The following is a 23195-nucleotide window of genomic DNA, read 5'->3' as shown; positions in this document are numbered from 1 at the left end:
CAAACTCTTGGTAATTTCATTTTCTGGTATATCTATATATTTTCCGTAATCATGCAATCCGTTGATGCATAAACAAATTGCATGTGATAACAAGTTTCATGATACAAAAAACGGTATCAAAATCACCGTATGTTGACTTTAAATTGATTTTATGCTTGATGATATGGTGCAAAATTTCAGCAAGTTATACATGAGTATCAATGTGAGCCCTATAGAAGCAAGCTATGGTCTAATGAGTACTTCAGAATCCGAAACAGATTTTGTTCACCACATAGCCTTATTTGCAGCACTTCTTTGTGCTTGCATTGTAATTGGTCATCTTCTTGAAGAAAGTCGATGGATGAATGAATCTATTACCGCTCTTGCAATTGTGAGTTACATTATATATATATAATGAAATCTTATTGTACATAACTTATTATGACAAGTCTAGTTTTACGGAATTGTATTCTGCTCACAGGGTTTAGGCACGGGTTGTGTGATATTACTAACTTCCGGTGGTACAAGCTCACACATATTGGAGTTCAAGCAGGAGTTTTTCTTTATCTATCTCCTTCCACCGATTATCTTCAATGCAGGGTATGTTCTATCTTCCTTCCATTATTCTTTTTTTTCTTTCAACTTGTCAATTGATTTCCAAATAATCAAGTCGACATATGATCCATGGACATCTAGTTCAATGTCGTTATTATCCTAGTGAATATGTGACACAGGTTTACGGGAAGCTATTGATTACCTTATGTATGTATTTCATTGTGTCAAATACATAAAGATCATCTATTTTGACTTTCTTAATTACCAAAAGCTTTAAAAACCAATTTGAATAGGCTACTTAATTATCATGTTTTTAATTTGGTTATAGTATGCTTCATATTGGCATGTTGAGACCTTTTAGGTATAAAAGGATTGGTCTTTAGCCACTTCCTCTGTCTCACAAGAGCTGCCACATTCTTCTCTCATATGTTTTTATCATAAAGGCAGCGTTTTCTTCTTGAGGAACCATTTTAAGATAATTTACAGTTTTTTGTCCATTATAAAGGTAAATATTTTTCACTCGGTTCACTATCTTTACTTTTGTGAAGGGATAATCTGGACATTGGGTCAAACATAACATTTTTTATATCACGAGGCTTAATGAAATTTGCAAGCAGACTATATGATGGCATCTTTTGTACTTATGTCTTCTCTTTTACTGATGTATGCTTTAAGACATTTCATTTAACATCATTCTAATCTACATGAACTATATGCCAGGTTTCAAGTTAAAAAGAAACGGTTTTTCCAGAATTTCACGACTATTACTTCATTTGGAGCCATTGGTACATTAGTATCCTTTGCCATTATATCATTCGGTATGTTAAGATGCTTTAAAGGTTCTATATGGAAGAACTATTTGTTTCTTATTATATCATGTTTTATTCATTTGTAATCTGACAAAGCATAATTTTTAGATGTCCACACTTACTTGTACTTTGTTATTGCTAGTAGTTATTCTGTTGCTTGCTTGTGTCCAGGCTCGACACATGTAAATAATAGCCTTAAACAGTATATTATTGATATTTTCTAAGATTACAGGGGTGCTTGAATTCACGAGTATGGATGATGATTCCATTTGGTTATATTGTTTCTTAAACTGTAACTTCGATTTTAATTCAGGTGCAACACGTTTGTTCCCTAAACTAGACATCGGTTACCTTGAAATGAAGGATTATCTTTGTATGTACATTCTTTTCCTTTAAATTCTTTTATTATTCCATAAACATGTTCCTTTATACTCCATTACAGAAGTCAAGGAATTGCTCATTTTGGTGTATAACATTACACATCTAAAGTTGATTTTTCAATAAATATATCTGCTCAAAATATAGTACTATACTAGTATAGTGTTGCATTTGAAAGATTCTTTAAGCAATTGTTTTCATTTGTCTGAGATATCATAAGATATATATTTTCTATGGGTATAATTTACTGATGATTTTCATTTTGTTCATTAAAGCATCCGTTGGTCTTTTTGTGATATGTTTGAGCTTTTGCAGTGGTTTCTTTTTCTTTAGTTTTATGTCTATGGGGAAATGTTTTGCTTCAGTTATTGTCAGCCTAGATCATGTTTTGTTAATCATTCAAAATGTTGTCTTTTGGCTTAATTTTGAGAAGCACTTGGAGCCATCTTTTCTGCAACAGATTCCGTTTGCACCTTGCAGGTAAAGATTCCAGATTTAAGAAATTTTTGCTGATGAACGAAAAAATGACTAATTTTATCAATTGTGATTAATTTGGTAGTTTATGAACAGGTTCTAAATCAGGAAGAAACGCCACTACTATACAGTCTAGTTTTTGGGGAGGGTGTGGTTAATGATGCCACATCAGTTGTACTTTTCAATGCAATTACAAAATTTGACCTATCAGACATGAACACATACACTGCCCTTAAGTTTGCTGGAAATTTTTTGTCGTTATTCGTATTAAGTACTTTTTTGGGAGTTTTGGTAAGTTTCTCGTTCTCACTCTCTATACATACACATACTATCTTCTGTTAGTCAAGGTTTAGTTTCTTATGTTTTGACGGTATGTTTGTCCATTGAAAATTTGCATTTGCGTTACATATTTGTTTTTAAAAGTAGTCTCCCAAATCACCTGAATGAGCATAGGTTAATTTACAGACATATTATTCAACTTTTTATAATACTGTCAACCATCTTGATCACTAATTAGTTTGCTACAGGACTTGCATAAAGACTAAAGAGGTTTAGTAGGTTATAGGTCGAAAACCTAAATATCTGGTCAAATTGTTTTGAAACTTTACTTTGCTAGAAACATATGATTGGATGCACCTATCCATTTTTCTTATCTGGATTTACAAAATTTAGGTTCATTCCTGCATTGGAATTAACTTGATCTGAATGAACATGATCTTTGGTTTTGACTTTTGACCTTCCCTCTGTCATTAGATTTTATGTCTTTATCACACATATCTTGACACTGGAGACGGGTTGACAACAAAGTCTTTAATACCTACCTATTATTGATTTTTATTTTTCCTTTTAGCTGCTCCTACGCATTTTTGTTTATGCATGCTTATACCTCATACTTGTTCTTCTTTCAGTTTTTTCTGCAAATGACCCTTTGTTGCTATATTTGTAGGTTGGGTTGGTTTGTTCATTCACCATTAGAACTCTATATTTTGGAAGGTGTGCATTGATGTTGCCCTTGACCTTTCATTTATATTTAGAAGTTGGATTTTGGCATGCTGTTAATTCTTTTCCTTTTTGTGTACATGAGAATCGTGTGGGTTGTCCAACAGATAAAAGCTTGAATAACGGTGATCTGGTTATGTACTAGAAATTTTTCTTCAATGATTCTCTAATTGTTTATCACATGAGATTATTAATAAAATGATCCCTAGAAAAGTTCCATATGCACATATATCAGTTTAACTTTAATTTTGCATTTCTTTAATGGCCATCAAAGTGTGTGGGTTCAGTTACATATCTAGATTCACATTAGGAGTGACAATATAAGTAAAACAGTTCTTCTGCATGCCAAATATGAAAAGAGTCCGCGTACTTAGACTAACAAACTACATTTTGTAGAGGTGACTATCTTTGTGAGCATGTTTGAGTAAGTTTTACATGTTCATACCATTATTCATTGGCTAAAGTTCAAGTTATGTCAATATTCAGGAACTCAACAGATCGTGAAGTTTCTCTTATGATACTCATGGCTTACCTCTCATACGTTTTAGCTGAAGTAAGTAGTTTATACCATTAATGGTTCACATATGGAATTTAATTTTCACACTTGGCTAATTTTTTAGTTTTGTTTTTCCCAGGTTTTTGGATTAAGTGGGATCCTTACTGTATTCTTTTGTGGTATTGTCATGTCACACTATGCTTGGCATAATGTAACCATCAATTCACAAGTAACTACAAAGTGTGTTACCCTTTACGTACCTTGTCTCAAGACAACTAATTCTAGAAAGACGTATCGTTGTAGAATTTATTAAAAGAGTATTCATACCAGGTTGTTGGATTGCAGGCATGCTTTTGCAACAATGTCATTTATTGCGGAAATCTTCATCTTCATGTATGTTGGTATGGATTCCCTGGATGTGGAAAAATGGAAATTTGTCAAAGACAGGTAACCTTCTTCATATCGTTTACTACCATAACAATTCTGCAGAGGTGGCAATTTCAACTCCTTAGGAATGGGTCGAACGGGTTATTATTCGCCCATGTACAATACTCTAATTCTTAAATAGTTTTATTATGAGATTATTAGTATCATTATAATAATTTTGCTTTTGTGATTATAATTATCACATTTCTTATATATAAAAAGAACTTAGTGGGTGAAAAGTGTTAGCGACCAACCCGACATGGTATAGACATTCAACTTTTAGACCTGTTATCCAACCAGCCTGATCCACCCATCTTGGTATCTATATCCTTTTAGTAACACATGTATTATAGCATCTTGTTTTTAATTGTGGTTTCAATTGTGCAGTCCTTTACAATCTTTTGGAGCAAGTGCTGTACTGCTTGGACTAATGATGGTTGGCCGAGCATGTTTTGTGTTTCCTATTTCAATAATATCCAACTTAACCACGAACCGTATGAGTAACAAGATTGAGTTTAAGCAGCAGGTAAGAAACTGCAAGTATTCACTGAAGCTTTTACACCCATCAATGTCAGAGGTTGAATAATGTTAGGTTGAGCATGTTGGGTAATGGGTAAAAACTTTTTTGGTTCAAAACCCATAATCTTCGGTGTGCGTTGTAACTTGTTACAGGTTGGTCTGACCATAGAATTGTCTGGTTTTTTAGACTTTATATATGTATTTAGTAAATTTGATTACAAGACCTATATAAATACATAAGTAATCTAACCTTTTAACACAATACACTGTGGATCATTCTTAACCTGTTTGACCTGATATCATTTTAGTTGCATCCTTTAGCATGGCCGGTTTGACCGTTGAAATTCCTATAGTTTATATAAGTTATAGATTATAATGTGTATGCTTTTACTAATGAGCTTGAAGTAATCTTTCATAGGTCACAGTTTGGTGGGCTGGTTTGATGAGGGGCGCTGTCTCTGTGGCGCTTGCTTATAAGAAGGTAGAAACAGAGATTTTTTAAGACTTAATTTTGCTCACCGATTTTTTAATAAATTACCATATTTTTGATACTATACATTAGGGAGGTGATGAACCGCTGTGGCATATTGTACAATCTTGTAATGAACCACCGTGTCATTTATCAAGATATGTGGTAAACTGCTAACATTATCAATTTATCAATTCCCGATAGATTAAGTTATTCTCTTGTGCCACAAGAACAAATTTATCAAGTGTTAATCTTGAAAACTGCTCTCTTCACCAATGGGTATAATTTTTTGATCCTAAGCTGGATAGTTCGTGTTCCTATTAAGAGAAAGTCAAATCCATACGGTTTATAACTTGGATTCAGTGAATTAAAAGCTGACGTTTCATATATTGACAATGCTCATTTGGGGTCTTATTGGGTATTAACTTGTACGAGTAGTTGGATAAGAATGATTTATGTCGCTTGCTTGTAGTATTAAGTATTAACTTGCATGCTTATGTTATATGATACATATGCAGTTTACAGGGTCTGATGAGCAATCTATTCAGCCAGCAAATGCACTACTGATCACCAGTACCATAATTATAGTTCTTTTCAGTACCGTGGTAATTATCTATACGCCTTTATTCAGTCTCTTCGTAATTGTAGTTCTAGCTTAATATATATCTTCTCGTTGATTTACAAAAACACTATACTTTCAAAATGGGCGGGCTTCGGGTAGTTGGGTTAAACGTGTAATGATACAGGTCAAAAGAGGTGAGTTGGATTGGTGAACCTGCAATCAATTCTTTTGTCCATTTTTGAAAAGTTTTTATGAATACATTGTGCATTAAAACGTTAATGGAATGAACAACAATACCCAAGTATGGGAAAATAATAATAATTTATTTTTAATAAAGCGATCGAGTTGAGAGACTTGTTTGACATTCAATCCATTACATTTTTATTGGGTCTTAAGTATTACACTATTACCCATTTGACCTATTAAAATCTAAACACAACCCATCCACCCATTTTAGCGTAATTTAGTTTTAAATAAGCCTGTCCTATATCGTTATGGGCTGTGGCAGTGTCACTCTAGGAGTACCAGTCGGACTAGGACATGTGTATTATCCGTCAATATGTCTAATTTCTGTTACTTCAGCTTTACTTACATTACTTAATCAGATACTTAAAATGAACAATTTAATGTTTTATCTACAGGTGTTTGGATTGTTGACTAAGCCAATTATAAACCTTTTATTGCCTCAATCATCAAACGTGGACCACAAGCAACCATCAAGTCCAAAGTCCATCATGATGCCACTTCTAGGCCACGGACCTGATGTAGATGCGGAAAGAAGAGAGGATGAAACTTTACAGAACACAACCAATCTACAAATGCTTTTTAACAATCCTACCAACAGCATTCATCACTATTGGAGAACCTTTGATGATGCTTTCATGCGTCCAGTTTTTGGCGGAAGGGGATTCATATCTTATGTCACTGGTGCCCGTGACGTGGCATTAACTTAATGATGTGGACTATGTTTTTGTATATAGTCGGAATTTTGTGTTATCGATCAAGTCACAACTAAATACAGAAATAACATAAATCACTTTACTTGATCTAGAAATGAAAATAGTCGAGTTTGGTCTCATTAGTTTGGGTTGGTTCATAGCTGCATTCTATCGACCTATACAATATTTTGCTGGTTTGAAGATTTTCAGTGGAGATCGCTTAAGCAATTAGCATACAGAAAATACTATTATTCATGTGAATTATATATTATATATATTCTTGGTAGAGCTAAGAGAAAATATTTTGATTTGTTTTTAATCTTAACCCTTTAAATATATTTAACATTTAATCTCCACCATTAAATATACAGGATATAATTTAGGAAGGAAGATATCTTATTAAAACATATAATTAATGAATTAGAATAAAAAGAACATAATTTAAAAAGGAAGGAAGCATGTATGTTTTAATTAAAAATTAGAATTACAAAACAAGTTTGTTCAAAGAATATGGCAGGGTAATGAGATCTAGAATTACACGATTTTTGTAATTATGTCTTTTGTATCTTAAAACATGTTTGGTTAAAGAATGCGACATGGTAATGACATCTTGAATAATATTATATTTGTAACTATATTTCTGTATTTTAAAAAAGGAAAAAGAAAATATGATTATTGGATAACACAAAAGTTATTTGTCAAACAATTCATAGTATGTGTTTCAATAAAAATCACAACATAATTAATTTAATGTGTAACGATTTTATTCACAAACTAAAATTGTACACGCACAATGCGTAAGATGGTGAATAATTTATCAGTATATTTTAGTTTAGGTTTAAATCAAATTTAAAAACGATGCTTATCAACTTTTACCCATGAAAAGAGTGAAAGTGATAACGATCGACTTATCGACTGTTGACTTCAAAATTTCTAATGCACATATTTTACTTTTATTTTAGTTCATGTTAAAGAAAAAAGGAAGCGTTTTAAAGACGGGATATGAAATAATTACGTGTAAACAACAAAACAACAAAGGTTATCTTGAAAACTTATTCATAAAAAACGAAACAGATTAAATGTTTGTAAATGAAATTGGTAGTTAGCGGTCGACTTAACTGAGATGACCGTGTCAATCCGTTAATCCAAACCCAATCCACCTATCCACAAAAAATCGGTTGGCGGGTTAAATGAGTTGGTAGATTAATTTTAGTTGACACAAGTCATATGGGTTGGTAGGTCCTTAGGTTAACAAATTGAATTTAGGTCAAACGAGTTGTGTGTTCATAGGTTATATAGGATAGTGGGTTATATAAGAAGCATTTAATGAACTCATTATTTCTTTATTAATTAAAAATTATATTTACCTTCCATATTAAAAGTCCGTCCTTGATTTTCATGGTAAATGTACAAACAATTTATGCACCTTAAATACAGCCTTAAAGGGCTGTATTTAAGGTGCATAAATTGTTTGTATGAATTAACCCCAATTATATTTAATGTTTATTAATTAACCAAACAATTTCTATTTTTAAATGAATAATTGATAGCATATTTATATACTTTTAAAAAATTAGACTTCATTAAATATTTTACTGAATACTTTTTAACATATGCATTAGAGGCACTATTTAGCGAATTCCGTTTAAAAAGTACCGATTGACCGGTTCAACTGGTGAGTTCGGTTACAAAAATGGGTTTTTATAACATTGGGTACTCCCCTTTATTTTTCCAGCTATTGACTTGGTCAACAATAAAGGCCAATGCATGAATATATTGTGTGAGCCGTTGGGCTCATGATGATTGGGCCGACATTTTTCGACCGTTAGGTGATGAATGTAAAACACATGATCTTATTATTTTTATGACTTTTTTTCTTTCTTTATGCTTCTTTTTTGTCTTCACACACTCTACACGCTCCCTTCTTCATGCCCGTTAACACTCATGCCATTTTTTTGTGATACATCCTGCTTATATATATATATATATCTTAACACTGTTAACAGCCATCTTCTTCATTAGAGAGTGAGTGAGAGAGAGAGAGAGAGGGAGAACACCATTAACACTTGCTTCTGTTCTTTAAGGTACACTCTATTTGTTACTTTGTCCATTTTTTTTATAATGCTTGTGTTTCTGTGTTTTTTTTTTTACATATGCCAAAGTCGCTTGCCCGACGGGTCAATTAGAAAAATAATGTTGATTTAACCTTTAGAATGAGAACTTAAATAAGAATTTGTGTTAGCTCCACCCTATGTAGCTAAGCTACTAAAATGTTTTTTTTTTGGGACTTAAATGGACTTTAAAAACTATTAATTAACTAAGTGGATATTTGGGAAAAAAGTTAATTACTACGAGTAGTACTATTTTGTAGCATTTGTCCTGTTTTATTTAAAGTGTACTGAATTTGGAAATTGGAATGTTGGAAGGTAAATAAGAAATACTAATGGAGTTGAAGAGTAAGTTATCAGCACAATGGTGGTGGTTTGACAGTCAAAGTAATAGTATTCCAAGGAAATCCCCATGGCTACATTCCACTCTTGCAGGTAATTTAACTACTTACATACATTATGCCTGTTTGTTTGTTTTTGTTTGTATATATATAGTTTTGTAGATAGGTTAAAATAAAATTTAGTTGTCTCCCCCAGTCACCCTCAAAGTACTTTTAGAAGTGAGAATTATAATAAGTGGACCTTTGGGTTATTATATCTTAGTGTGACGATTTTGACCCATTTACTTATGAATGGCCGAATGGGTCAATTCGGGTTATATTTATCTCTAACAAGCCCAAATGGGTAATGAAAACGCACACAACCTACTAAATCAGATTTAATTGAATATGTAGGTTACTAGGTTATATATCCATTTTTTTATAAGATGATACTTAACATGCTACTCCATTTTGGCATTTTTTTATAAGAAAATATTTAATAAACAACTTCATTAATATGTTTAACTAAAATTACTATTGTTATCAATTGATAGAGCTGGATGAGAAGACAGAGGCAATGCTGAAACTGATTGAGGAAGATGCAGATTCATTCGCAAAACGTGCAGAAATGTACTACAAGAAACGACCCGAACTTATCAACATTGTTGAGGATCTATATCGAGCCCATCGTTCACTAGCTGAGAAATATGATCAAGTCAAGTTTGATTCTGGAAGTCGAAACATAACTCCATGGACATCTTGCCCACTACCCTTATCCAAGTTCCGAACTTCCCAACTAATAAAAGAATCAGAAAAATCATATGACAGTTATTCCGAGTCTTTTGACTATGACTATGATTCTGGTGATACTGATTCTGTAGTTGTAGATGATCTTGAACAAGACCAAGATACTCATTATGATCAAGAAGTTGTTGTAGACGTAAAAAACGTTGATTTAGAAGTGGACCCTTTTAATGAAGAAGAGATAATGAAGTTGAGGGAAGAAGTTGAAAGGTTGAAAGAAGAAAACAAGGTTCAAAAAGAGCAGTTGGCTCAGAAAGATGAAGAGAAGATGGAGGTGATACGACAACTTAGTTTTTCTGTCGATTTTCTCAAGCAAGAAAATGTGATCCTAAAAACAAGAATCGTGAAGGATTCTTCAAATAGCTGAAGCAACCCATTTGATTTCAACAAATTGAAAGAAGTATTTTGGGGAAAGCTATTCAATGGTGTTGTTCCACTGTAAAGTTATTCAATAGTAGTACTACATACCACTAAGACATCCTTTTGAGTTTTGAGTCAGTCAAGGTATAGTTAGACACATTCTTTCTAAATAATGTCGGGTCATCCTAAACAAACGTCACTAGTTCCTTCAGAGTTATATTTTAAGACCAAGTAGGGTTTCATGTTGTTTGTTTAAACAAAAATAGATTAGTTAGCATATAAGATGGATAGTCGTTTTGATGTCACAAAGTATTTGTGTAGGAACTTTCGGGGCCATTGTTTGTTGAACTGTTTGTAAGTCGTCTAGTAGTGAGTACAGCTTCATTCTTTTGTTTCTTAATTAGACAATGTCGGGTCATGCTTGTAATTTGTATTAATTGTGTAATGTCATTTGGCTTCTATATCTTGTAGGTTGTAAATCCAGAGCTTTGAGAATAGCAAATGTTGTTTACATTCTTATTCTTATGCCATAAGTTCAAAGGACCCTTGAAGTCTTGAACCGAGACCCAAATGATTTTTTTGGGCCTAACAATCTCTTGACCCAAGCTACTACTGCCACTAGGCTCTAGTAATGAAGATGAGCCCATCGACAAAAAGAAAAAAGAAAGAACATTCTGTTATCAGAATATGACTTCTCAAAATCCAAGCATTCTAAAAGGTGCGCTTTCTATGAACTTTCTGATCCTTTAAATGGTGGTGTTTATTATAAGTATAGTATAAGGGAAATCAAAAAATTACTCTTTCAGACACTGATTCTGAGTTCTGCCCTCAATGTTCCTCATTCCGAGTCCAAGAATTCTAATTTAATGTAATGACCTCATTATTAACAACAATTTGGTCTCTTTGGACTCTTCTTACCTCGTTGATTTTCAAGAAACAATCTCTAAAAACCTTCCGTTACATATCATTCGTTCTATGTGGGTCGATGACTCCAAGGTAATACGGTCAAATGCTAAATCAGGTGGAATTGTTGCAATTCTCCCGTATTTAAAAGATTGAACTAGTGAATTGTGAATACAAAAAAGATGGAAATATCCTGCGTGATTACCAAAGGCATGGAAACAGTGGTTTTACTTTCTACTTTTTGAATTCATTATTGGCGGGCACAATCTTCACTTAAAGTTTTTATTTGAGTGCTACTAGATACATCAAAAATAAAAACACATCTAAAACGTCCCGTTTTATGTAAAACGCCACGTTTGGTCGGAGTGTAGATAATAAAAGCTATAGGGAAAATTACACGTGGTCTGACACATATGTCAGTCATTCCCCCGTTTTGAATACCATTTTACATAAAAGGCTACGTATTAGGTTAAACGGTGCATAAAACAGGGGTATGACTGACATGTGTGTCAGACCACATGTAATTCTCTTTGTAGCTTTTACTATCTACACACCGGCCAAACGCGACATTTTATATAAAACGGGACGATAAACGCCTCGTTTTACATAAAACGGGAAGTTTCAGATATGATTTCAATGAACAGTTAATGTATGTAGATAACCTTTTTCTTTTAATTTTGGTTGTTGGTACTCAACCTCCATTATTAAAAGTTGGTATACCCATTATTCTATTATTATTATTATTATTATTACTATTGTTATTATTATTATTGTTATTATTATTATTATTATAAATAGTTTACTACTTTCTGATTAAATCTAAGAAATCTAAATTTATGTTTTTTAATTTCTTAATGTTCATAAAATTCTATTATTTTCTTGTATATTATTTAATAAATCTATATGTAGTGTGATGTTTAATATATCTAATCTAGTATGGTGTTTAATGAGTCTTGATCGGTGTGAAGCTGAAGTTTTTAGCTTTTGGGACAATGAGAAAGTAAAAGTGTCAAGAGAGTCCCGACTAACATGGTAATTGACCAAATAAAAATCTATTTTCAATATTCTCATAATTTCAAAATATGAAGAGTTTAGCTTTCCACTGATCGGATTCATAAAACAACATACCACATGTAGATTTATTAAATAACATATTATATTTATATTTATTAAACAAAGGTAATAGATTTCTTTGAACATCAAGAAAGTAATAATGTTATAAACATTAAGAAATTAAAAACCTTAGTAAACAACATACATTTAGGTTTATTCATTCAAATCAGAAAGCAATATAATTTTTTAAACATAAAAAAGTAATAGAATAATGGGTATACCATTTTTTTTAATGGAGGATTAATGCCAACAACCGTATTTTACAGAAAACTTTAAAAAAAAAATGCTTGTATCTTTTTTGTGAAGATGCTGCCAACGAGACGACCATTTCCATTTTCCATGGCTTTGGTAATCAATCACGCACAGTTGATGACGTATGAAATGTTCAATCTTTCTCCTTTTGGTTCTCGAATACTAAAAAAACTATAATTTTTGAATGTTTCTTTTGAACGCTAATAGATTATGTTTACAAATAAGGAAGAAATGAGTATATCGAAAATGTTTAATGTGCAAAAAAGTAGGTCTAATTATGCTTAACAAGGAATAATCAACCCATGACAAAATCAATGATAAAAAGTAAAAAAGAAAAACTGTGTAATCCATGTATTAACAATTGAATGGATTAGTCATATTTTTAGACCAAATTTAAGGCCTATCTATTATTACTCCTATTATATACACCTTTGTGAAACGCGTTTTCTATTTTCCCACGTTAATCCTCCACGTTTTCTAGTAGTAAAGTACGTACAGCGTTGTAAGTGTTGATGTTCGATTTTTAAGGGTCATTCTTTGTTTCTTAGACAATGTCGGGTCATGCTTGTAATTTGTATTTTAGTTGTATAATGTAATTTGGTTTTCCAGATCTTGTAGGTTGTAAATCCAGAGCTTGAGAATAGCAAATGTTGTTTACATTATTGTTATGTCATAAGTTCAAAGGACCCTTGAACCGAGACCTACATTATGTCCAGTTATCGGGCTATAGACCCAAATGACATTTTTGGGCCTAACAACCTCTCGACCCAAACTACTACTGCCTCTAGTAATGGAGCTGAGCCCATCAACAAAAAGAAAAAAGAACATTCTGTTATCAGAATGACTTCTCAAAATCCTAGCATTCTAAAAGGTGCGTTTTCTATGAACTTTCTGATCCTTTAAATGGTGGTGTTTCTAAGTATATAGTATTAGGGAAAATCAAAAAGATACTCTTTCAGACAGTAATTATGAGTTCTGACCTCAATGTTAGAATTCTAAATGTAATGGCCTCATTAGTAACAACGATTTGGTCTCTTTGGACTCTTCTTACCTCATTGGTTTTCAAGAATCAATGTCTAAAAACCTTCCGTTACATATCATTCGTTCTATGTGGGGCGATGACTCCAAGGTCATTCATTCGGATGGTAAATCAGGTGGAATTGTTGCAATTTGTGGCCCGACCCATTTTACTTTTATCTTCAAACTCGAGGGAAAAGGGTTCCTGACTTCCTGGTCATCTTCAATCCTTGGTGTAACTTCAGTATCCCGTAGTTAATCATGATCAATGTTTATGTCCCTCGAGACTTGGATTTGAAAAGGGAGCTTTGGTTTGACCTCCTTAATATTTGTACTAATGCTAACACTCTTACAATTGTGTTTGGTGATTTTAATGAAGTTAGGAATCGTTCCAAGATTATTGGCCACCATTGGACCAGTTGGCCACTTGGTCTTCGAGGTATGGTTTCGAAAGCCAATTAACAAGCCAATATGTGCATTTCGAATATACTTAAACTCACAACTTAAAGGTTTTAGGATCATAATGGCAATTACTCGACAAATGGTCACCACGGTTAAGGAAGACCGTATTATGAAATGTAGATCTCTTTATGAAGTCTAACACTAAAATAGTCTTGATTCGAAAGAAGCACACATATTTGATTAATTATAAGCTCATAAGTTAAGTCCTTAATCATGGTTTTGAAAGTGCAAAAGGTAAAAAAAACCATCATGCCCTCACTCTTCTTGGGCGTGCCTCCGTTAATGGGCAAAAACTCACTAGTGCCACGATTGAAAATTTCCCCCAACTTTAATGTAAAAATTGATATTTTTTTCATAAAAAAGTTAGGTAAAATATGCAGTACCTATCTTAAGTAAAACAAGGAGAATTATATAAAATTTAGGGGGGTTATATGAGGGGTTTTATATGTTTATCAAATTCAAAGGTTTAATTTTTCCTTTTTCATTTGGAAGATTAAAAGTAAAAAAACTATCAACAGGAACGAAAAAATAATTTACTCTAAAGTTATTAACGTTGAATGCTTAGAGGACTAAATTGGAAAACATACGCGTTTCACAAATGTGTATAATACTCATTTCTTTCTCAATTGTAAACATATCATCTACTAACGTTCAAAATAAACATTCAAAAAGTAGGATTTATTCTGTATTTGACAACAACAAAAAGAGAGAAAATAGATTTAAATTTAGGTGATATGTTGAAAGCATCAGGAATGGAACTAGCGAATATACAAAAGATTGCAATATTCATCGACTACGTGATTACCAACGCTATGGGAACAGTGGTTTCTTTTTTTTGAACTCATAATTGACGAACAATCTTCATTTAAAAGGTATAAGCAGATTTTTTAAATTTTCAGTAAAATGGTTGTTGGTTTTCACTCTCTATTAAAAGTGGTATATATATTATTCTATTACTTTCTGGATTTTAAAAAAATCTACTTCTTTATGATCTAAAAGAATAAATCTAAATATATGTGTTTTTTTTTTGGTAAAAGGTTACCCCTTATTTATGTTATTATATCACAAATAAAAACAAGTGATCAGGTTGATCCCAATCGACTTTACAAATGTCCATGCACTAAAAGTGCAACATCTAGACAACAAAACGTCAAGCAACTAGAAATTACATGATATAAGCACACCAGTTAAGGTTATTGTATAAGAGTCATAAGCACACCAGTTAAGGTTTTTAATTTTTTGATGTTAAAAAATTTCTATAATTTTCTTGGTATTCAAAAGTTCCATTACTTTATTGTATGTCAGTTTAATAAATCTAAATGTACTGTACGTGTGGTTTAGTATATCTAAATCTAGTATGGTGTTCAATAAATCTTGATCGGGGACGCGGTTAAAAGTTTTCAGCTTTTGCGACTATAAGAATGTAGAACTCTCAAGAGTCAAGAGTAGATATCCCGTCTGACATAGTAATTGACCAAATAACAATTGATTACTATGCCGGTTGGAACATGTTAACAATTTTACATTCTTGTAATCTCAAAATATGACGATTTTAGCTTCCTCGCCTATGAAGATTTATAAGACAGTATACCACATTTAGATTTATTAAATAACATGCTATATTTATATGTATTAAACAACATACAAAAAGTAATAGAATTCTTTGAATATCAAGAAAGTAATAAAATTTTATGAACATTTCAAAAGTAATAAATTTATTAAACAGCATACATTTAGATTTAGTCATTCAATTTGGAAAGTAATATAACTTCTTCTTTTTTTATTATTATTTTTAGCCAATGATGTCTAGCCCAGCTGGTTAGAGACATTCTCGCTTTTACCCAAGGTCTTGAGTTCGATCTTTAGGGATGACAAAACCTTGAAGTTTTTCTCTCTGAATACTTGTAACGGCCCATGGTCAATATCTTGTTGTCTTGAGTACGTGCAAGGCTTCACCATTATATGGTGTGGTTTCCCTGATGTCGTATACCGATTAAATGTTTGAAAAAAATATAACTTTTTAAACATCAAAGTAGTAATAGAATAATGGGTATGCCAGGTTTAAATGGAATATGAATACCAACAACAGCATTTTACTGTAAACTTAAGAAAAATGCTTGTACCTTTTCTGTGATAAACTGAAAATGGTGCCACCAATTATCGATTCAAAACAAGAAATCACCATTTCATGGCTATGATAATCACGCAATCGAAGAACTGTTCAATCTTTTTCATATCCAGGAGTCTAGTTTCCATTTTTGATGCCTTCAACATCTCACCTAAAATTAAATCCTTTTTTTTTTTTTTGTCGAATACCAAAATCCTTCATTTTTGAATGTTCTTTTGAACGTTAGTAGATGTTATGTTTACAAATAAGTAAGATATCAGTACTTATATGGGAATGTTTAATGTGCCTAAAAAGTAGGCCTAAAACTATGCTTAACAAGGAATAATTGACACATGACAAAATCAGTTGTAAAAATTAACAAAGAAAAAATGTGTAATCTATGTATTAAAAAACCCCAGTGGCCAGGAGTATTTTACTAAACCTGTTATGTGGGGCCTCGGGGGAGTTTACTCCAAGGTCTCAAGTTCGAGCGGTAGGTTCTCCTCGACGGTATTTTCCATTTAAGGAGGTGGTATGGTGAGAAAGACTATTTAAGATCCGCTTAATGCGGGACCCTTTCGTTGTGCGATTAGCACACACCATACGCGTCTAGGATAAAATTCACTTGTCAAAAAAATGTATTAAGAATTGAATGGATTAGTCATATTTTTAGACCAGATTTGTAGGCCTATCTATTATAACTAGTATTATATATGCCTCCGTGTTTTTTATATTCCACGTTAATCATATTTTTTAAGTTTTAGTTATATATTTTGTGCATTTTCCAAAAAAAAATATATTAGGGGTAAGAACTGTCGCAAAGTATTTGCATTAGAGGGGAGGGAGTGGTCGCAGGGTGGACGTTTGCTGCTAGCAAGCCTGTGTGGGTACACCGCCACCAGCAGTTCCCCCAGGAGAGAGAAAGGCAAAATCGGGGTAAGTCAACGATGGGGGAAGAAGGAGAAAGAGAAGGGAAGGAAGAAAGAGGGAGCGTGTGATTGTTTGTTACCCTTTTTTCTTTTTTCATTTATAAAAATGGTGGAATTATATATATATATATGTATCTGTGTTAGGGGTGAGTATGGGTCGATTTAGGTCGGTTTTTAGCTAAAACCGAAAACCGAACCGATACATTCGGTTTTTAGAAAACCAAATCCATTGGATTAGGTTTTTGTTCGATCGGTTTGCCGGTTTTTTCGGTTCAGTTTGGATCGGTTTCGGTTTTAAAAAAACTATTTAAAAAAGTATTACGACTTGGCAAAATCTCTACGAGATTTTCAAAATGTGTGCGATTTTGCACAATCACATTGTGATTTTGCAAACTCACATTGCATTTTTATGAATCTCATATCAATTTTGAAAATCTTATTACGGTTTTGACAATTTATTGCTATTTTGCTGACTATTTTGTGAAAACTTTATAAAAAAAAACTTGGCTAAATTGATATATTTTATAAAAAATTTGGCTAATCACGTATTTTTTTTCTTTCTTATATCATCTCTAATTTGAGGAGCATGGTCTCATTATGAGAGCGTACTAGCTTGGTCCATGAACAATGCCTCAAATTTGTCTCGCATCCTTGATTGCTTTCACTTGGCTTCGGGTATGAAGGTTAACTACTCGAAAAGTAAAACTTATTGTCATACCGATATACCTTAATCATCATGCATCTTAGATCTTAATTCTTTCGATAAAACCTTACACTACTATGGTTTGACTATATCTGAGGATACCAAATATAGAAATGGAAAACAGACATAATTTGTGCCATGCCTCTTAAACATGGTCTTTGAAGATAATTAAACTCGCAACCTCGGTTTTAGGATCTTAATGGGATACTACTCAGGTGGTGTTTGTTTAAGACTTAATAGATTAAGTCATGACTTAATCAAAGAAACTTAATCTATTGAGTCATCAAAAGTGTTTGTTTTATTGACTTAATAAACAAAAAATAACTATATTGACTTAATCCACACAGACATTATTTATCCATTCAGTCACTTAATGGTTAAAAAAACAAACAAGACTAATGGTCACTTGACAATCATTGAGGAAGACTGTATTATACAATGTGGATCTCTTTATGAAACCTAAAACTGTGATATACTTTATTTGAGAAAAGCACACAGGTTTGATTAATTATAAGGTCATAAGTTAAGTCCTTAATCGATCATGATTTTGAAATGGAGCAAAGGGGGACCAATAAGCACTTTTTTATACTAAATTTTAAACTCATAACATAATGATTGTAGGGTCTGAATGCATAATTGGATACACACTAGACATATGATCACTTGATCATGGTTTTGAACTTATAGTGCATATAAAGTAGAACAAAACTTAAACAATAGATGGTGCTTGACATTTAAAATATGGTTCACTTCAAATAATAATGCTTCAATGATTAATAATTGTAATGCTTTGTTTAGCTCAGTCCTTCAAGTCCCAAAAAGAGATTAAAGAATAGATAAGGACTGCTAAAAGGCAAGACTTTTATTTGCTTTTGGATACACTTTTAAAAATAAAAATAAAAAGACAAATCTTATCACATGATGCACTAAAGTAACATGACCACAAGAACATAACAAGATATCACTGTAAAATATTTATATATACTCCTTGAAAAAGGCAAGTAAAAGTGAAATCTACAAATAGTTTTTTTTTTTGAATAGCAAATCTACAAATAGTTGAGTAGAATAACAGAAAATTAAAAAAAAAAAAAAAAAAAGTAATAAAGATGACAAATGATTTGTTGTTCTTCCACCAATGATTCCATCTCCATTCACAATCAAACAAAAAATGTACCATAAGTGACATCATTCAAAATGACCAAAATGCCCTCATCACCAAATGATTCCTCCTCCAATGCCCAAACTTAACCGAGCATCTTAGAAGACAACAGTCATGACACCTTTCAAATCAAAACATGAAATGACCAAAATGCCCCTATTGACATAACAACCATCAAGAAAGTGCTTCCAAGCCCAACAGAAGAGGAAACAGGAAGTGACCCAGATGGTGAAATGGCCATAGTATTTGGCCCAAAAGTTGAAATGTCATCAGGGTTAGGTGGGCTAGGACTAGAAGGAATAGTGGGCAATGATGATTCACTAGGTGAAAGTTGATCACCTTTTGCAGGTGAAGGAAATAAAGGAGTGATGTCAGGGGATAAAGCAGGGGATAAAGAAGAAGATTGTGGTGGTGGTGAAGATGTTGATGGAAGTAATGCAGGTGCTGCAGAGATTGTATTTGGCAACATTTGTGCAAATGATGATGATAGCTGTAAAGAAAATATGACACATAATGCCATAAGTATAGTAAGTAGTCTTGATTGTGCCATATTAAATGATGATGATGGAGTAAATTAAATGATCAAGTTGTATTCAAGAAAGTGTAATCAATGTGTTTTCTTGTGGTTTATGGGAATGCAGAGAAAGACAGAAAAGTGTGTTTGTAGTGTAAGTATAGAAAGATAGATAGAATGTGGAGAGTGAGAAATAGAAAGAGAGGTTATGTACATGATGAATGTTTAGAATAATTGATGTAGCTAGGAATCATATGGGATTTGGAATATAGGTGGTGTGGTATGTCCAACAAAAGTAACATGTTTTGTGTACTTTTTCTCACTCAAAATTATTAGCATATAATTGTCATAAATAAAGAGTAGTATTATAAATTAATGTTGATTTATTGACTTCAAGTAAACTGTTGGGAGGTTTGAAACTCTTCAAGAAATTTAATACAGTACTACTTTACTATCCATGAGTTAATAAACCAATCCATGTTATATTGATTTTTTTTTTTTTTTAATCGCGTCGGGTCATTTTCCTCGAGAACGACCAAGGAATTGAGCGATGTGCGAGAAATCAAGACCTTTTGCTGGCAACAATCATGAGTTCAGAAAAATTTGCAAGTGAACAACGAATGAAACGGGGCATGTGTGCGTGTTGCGGCATTTTGCTCGCCAAAATCTACAAGGTCGGGCTAGTTTAATTTGCTCAATAACAAGTCTCCCACTCCGGAGACTACCCCTCAATCCCTCATATTATATATATTGAATTGGTTTGGTTGTAACGACCATGCTATATAACCTTTCATTTCTAACAAGAACATTACAATTACTCATGTGCATTTTGTGTTTTCATTAGTAACATCATTATTTCTCACTAAAAGATCGATACAAAAAAGTAAGGAAAAAAAGTTAATAAAAAAGTTCATCAATTAAGGCCTTGTTAAATATTACTCCATTGTTTTGACAAAATAACATAAATGCTCTATTGTCTATTTAATTACTTATTTAGAATATAATTCTTGATGCATCTGTGAGAAATTTTAAAAAATAAGACATAGAGACCCCATCCAACAACTGTGAGTGACTTTTTATGCGAATACAAGTAATTCTTCCTTTGTAAACTTTCAACTTGAAAATGCATACTACTCGATCTCTTGTAAGAGTCAAATTCTTCAACTTATAATTATTGTAGTGTTTTCTTTTCTGCCTAGCTAATAAGAAACTGATAATTGAATGAATTACGTACCCATTTATTTAATTATGATCAAACCACAAATGCTAAGAATCCCCAAAAATTCAAAAGGTCTAGTTAACATCAATAGGATCAACAATTGCAAACCAATATGGTTTTGTAAATAACATTAATCCTGGTCTTAACTTTTCACAAAAAGTTTCAGGCTTAAATTTTGTTAGATCAATCTTGGAAATCGGAATAGGAAAAATCTCATTCTTTTTTCATAAAAGTAAAATAAAATTAGTATAGTTGTTAGACCATGGCGCGCGTAGAACCATAGTTAGCAAATTAAGCTAGTCAAGTGGATCTCTTTTTATATACGTTGGCACCTTGAATAGTTGAATTCACCCCCTGCTGTTAGAATTCCAAAAATATATATTCAATCTGACATAACTACTGTACATTAAAGTCATGTATATTCTAACTTTCTGTTAATTAGTTCATATTTTCCCTTGTCACAAAACAATAATACAATGTTTAGGTAATTAGGTTTTCGTGGTCTAATAAAGAAATGTACGGAGTATAAATTTTATGCAGAAATTAAAGTATTGTTTAGGTAGAAATTAATATTAATATTATATACACGCATGTTTTTATCTAGAACGTACGGGTGGAGATAGATTGATGTAAGTGAATTTTTTTCTATGTAATTCTGTCGGATATCTTCAGGAGGCCGGTATAATACAAGAGTAGCCAAGATTTATTTCATTCACGGACTATTCATTAAAGTTACAAACAAAAACAATACTTTTTAAGTAAACATGTTGAAGTAGTCAAGAAAAGATTTGAAAATTGTCACATAATAAATAGCCAAGCTAGTTAACTTACATACAAATATACAATCAACGACTCGTCTTTCTATTGTAACCTAAACATCCTATCGAATATATATGTTGGTAATTTTGTGAAAAATATGACTTTTCACCTACTCTGGACACAAATAGTAAATAGTATGTGTTACTAATATACTTGATATATTTAGCCGGATGTGTTCGTCTATATATGAGGATTACAACAAACTAAACAGTAATAATTAGAAATATCGATCTATTCATGAAGGGATTCCACATTGCTTAAATAGTACTTGTAAATGGTTTACGACTTATGATGAGGAAGAGCTTTAATCTAATTAGTGGAATAAAATTTTCTTATAACTAACACCTAGTGGCGGGCGGTTAGGAGGGTGCGAAACCAGTATTGAAATTCTCATTTTTTTTAAGAACGGCATAGAAATTCTCATTTTATCTTTAATTTTATTTTTTTAACTTGTAAACTATCTTATATATTACTCCTAAACTAGTTCGGAAGCCTAGGATGAAGCATAGGTCTTCATGAAAATACTCTTAAATAACCTCCTCCTAAAACTTGAATCCTCATGAGAAATCAAAATTACTAGTTCCTTTACATTTTCTCTTTGCGGATTTTTTTTATGTATTGTAATTTCAACCTCTATTTAAGTTTTTTTAATAATTTTGTATTATAATTCGAATATTACGATTAGTATTTATATGAACGATATTCCTACATGAAAACCCCTACTCCTTTTATAGTTTTACACTTGACCCGTTTAAGTTAACAACAAACCAGCGATAAAATATATACCATGAATTGTATTTATTTATTAGTAGTAACTTTTTGGTGGAGTTTTGTGTGAGGATAAAAAGTGTCAGCGGATTGGTAGTGTGAAAACAGGTTGTCAGATAATAAGTGGTTTAGGAAAGGGACAAGATTGTGTCTGTGTAACATGTGGTGGAAGTTTGTCTTGTTACTCCTAAACAGAATTTCATTTCTTCAAAAAATATATACAAATCGAAAGAAATAATTCTATGACGGCACATTGAATTTTGTCCAAGCCTCCGCCAATTATGGTGGTTGCTGGTTGGTATTTTGCTAATAAAATAGATTTATCATACATGCCGTTAAAAAAAAAAAAAAACCTGGTTTGAAATGCTAAAGCTTGATTTCTCGTAAAAGTCCAATTCAACATATATGTCATTCGTCAGATAACAGGTTACTCGAGAATGACAAGTTTCTTTTACTCGCACGAATATTCCATTATTATTTTGTACGTAAACAAGATATACTTTTAGTTTGATTCGATTTTTATGATTCGATTTTTATGGTTCAACTTTTCATTTGAAACCGAAACCGAACCAAAAAATTCGGTTTATAAGAAATCAAAACTGAAATCCATTGGTTTTTTCGTTTCGCATTTTTCGGTTTTCATGGTTTTTTGATTTTCGGTCCGGTTTTTGTTCACCCCTGATTTGATCTGACTAACAAAAATAATTAAAGATTCAAGGGGTTGAAGATTACAGGACTTAAATAATATCATTAAGAAAAATAATTTTTGAATGAGTTACGGATAAAACTACATCACTAGGCGAAATAAACAACGGAGTCCTTAAAGCTTCTCCTGCCCGGAGGTTTAAACCTGGGATCGCTCGTGAGTATATCAAGTTGCCTAACCTATGGTGGTTTCATTTTGTAGATACAAATAAATACAATTATATAATAAAGATAACAAGGGGTTAAGAGTTAACCCAGAATGCAATATACGACTTTGAATGACTAAATCTAGAGATGTTAAAGTTAGTCAAGATGGAGCAGTTAACAAG

At 32.3% G+C, this 23195-nt stretch overlaps 3 protein-coding genes across 3 annotated transcripts; 2 read left to right on the top strand and 1 right to left on the bottom strand.

The window, feature by feature from the left end:
* Nucleotides 1–6709, top strand: LOC122582019 (sodium/hydrogen exchanger 2-like). The gene is made up of 15 exons (XM_043754364.1): nucleotides 1–10; nucleotides 181–370; nucleotides 461–579; nucleotides 1255–1352; nucleotides 1657–1716; nucleotides 2155–2201; nucleotides 2292–2486; nucleotides 3142–3188; nucleotides 3681–3747; nucleotides 3830–3930; nucleotides 4036–4137; nucleotides 4504–4642; nucleotides 5054–5116; nucleotides 5623–5709; nucleotides 6308–6709. Exons 2-15 carry the CDS (start codon nucleotides 191–193, stop codon nucleotides 6617–6619), a joined length of 1617 nt encoding a protein of 538 aa, XP_043610299.1. The 5' UTR covers nucleotides 1–10; nucleotides 181–190; the 3' UTR covers nucleotides 6620–6709.
* A 1824-nt stretch (nucleotides 6710–8533) lies between these two features.
* On the top strand, nucleotides 8534–10659 carry LOC122582317 (protein NETWORKED 3A). Its single transcript, XM_043754687.1, has 3 exons — nucleotides 8534–8688; nucleotides 9031–9147; nucleotides 9587–10659. Exons 2-3 carry the CDS (start codon nucleotides 9048–9050, stop codon nucleotides 10201–10203), a joined length of 717 nt encoding a protein of 238 aa, XP_043610622.1. The 5' UTR covers nucleotides 8534–8688; nucleotides 9031–9047; the 3' UTR covers nucleotides 10204–10659.
* Nucleotides 10660–18633: 7974 nt separating this feature from the next.
* On the bottom strand, nucleotides 18634–19551 carry LOC122582685 (classical arabinogalactan protein 26). The gene has a single exon (XM_043755111.1). It carries the CDS (start codon nucleotides 19389–19391, stop codon nucleotides 18966–18968), a length of 426 nt encoding a protein of 141 aa, XP_043611046.1. The 5' UTR covers nucleotides 19392–19551; the 3' UTR covers nucleotides 18634–18965.
* Nucleotides 19552–23195: the final 3644 nt, after the last annotated feature.

The sequence above is a fragment of the Erigeron canadensis genome, chromosome 9, assembly GCF_010389155.1.
Source record: "Erigeron canadensis isolate Cc75 chromosome 9, C_canadensis_v1, whole genome shotgun sequence".
Lineage (NCBI taxonomy): Eukaryota > Viridiplantae > Streptophyta > Magnoliopsida > Asterales > Asteraceae > Erigeron > Erigeron canadensis.
The sequence above is the reverse complement of the archived record's forward strand: the minus strand, read 5'-3'. Positions and strand labels throughout refer to the sequence as shown.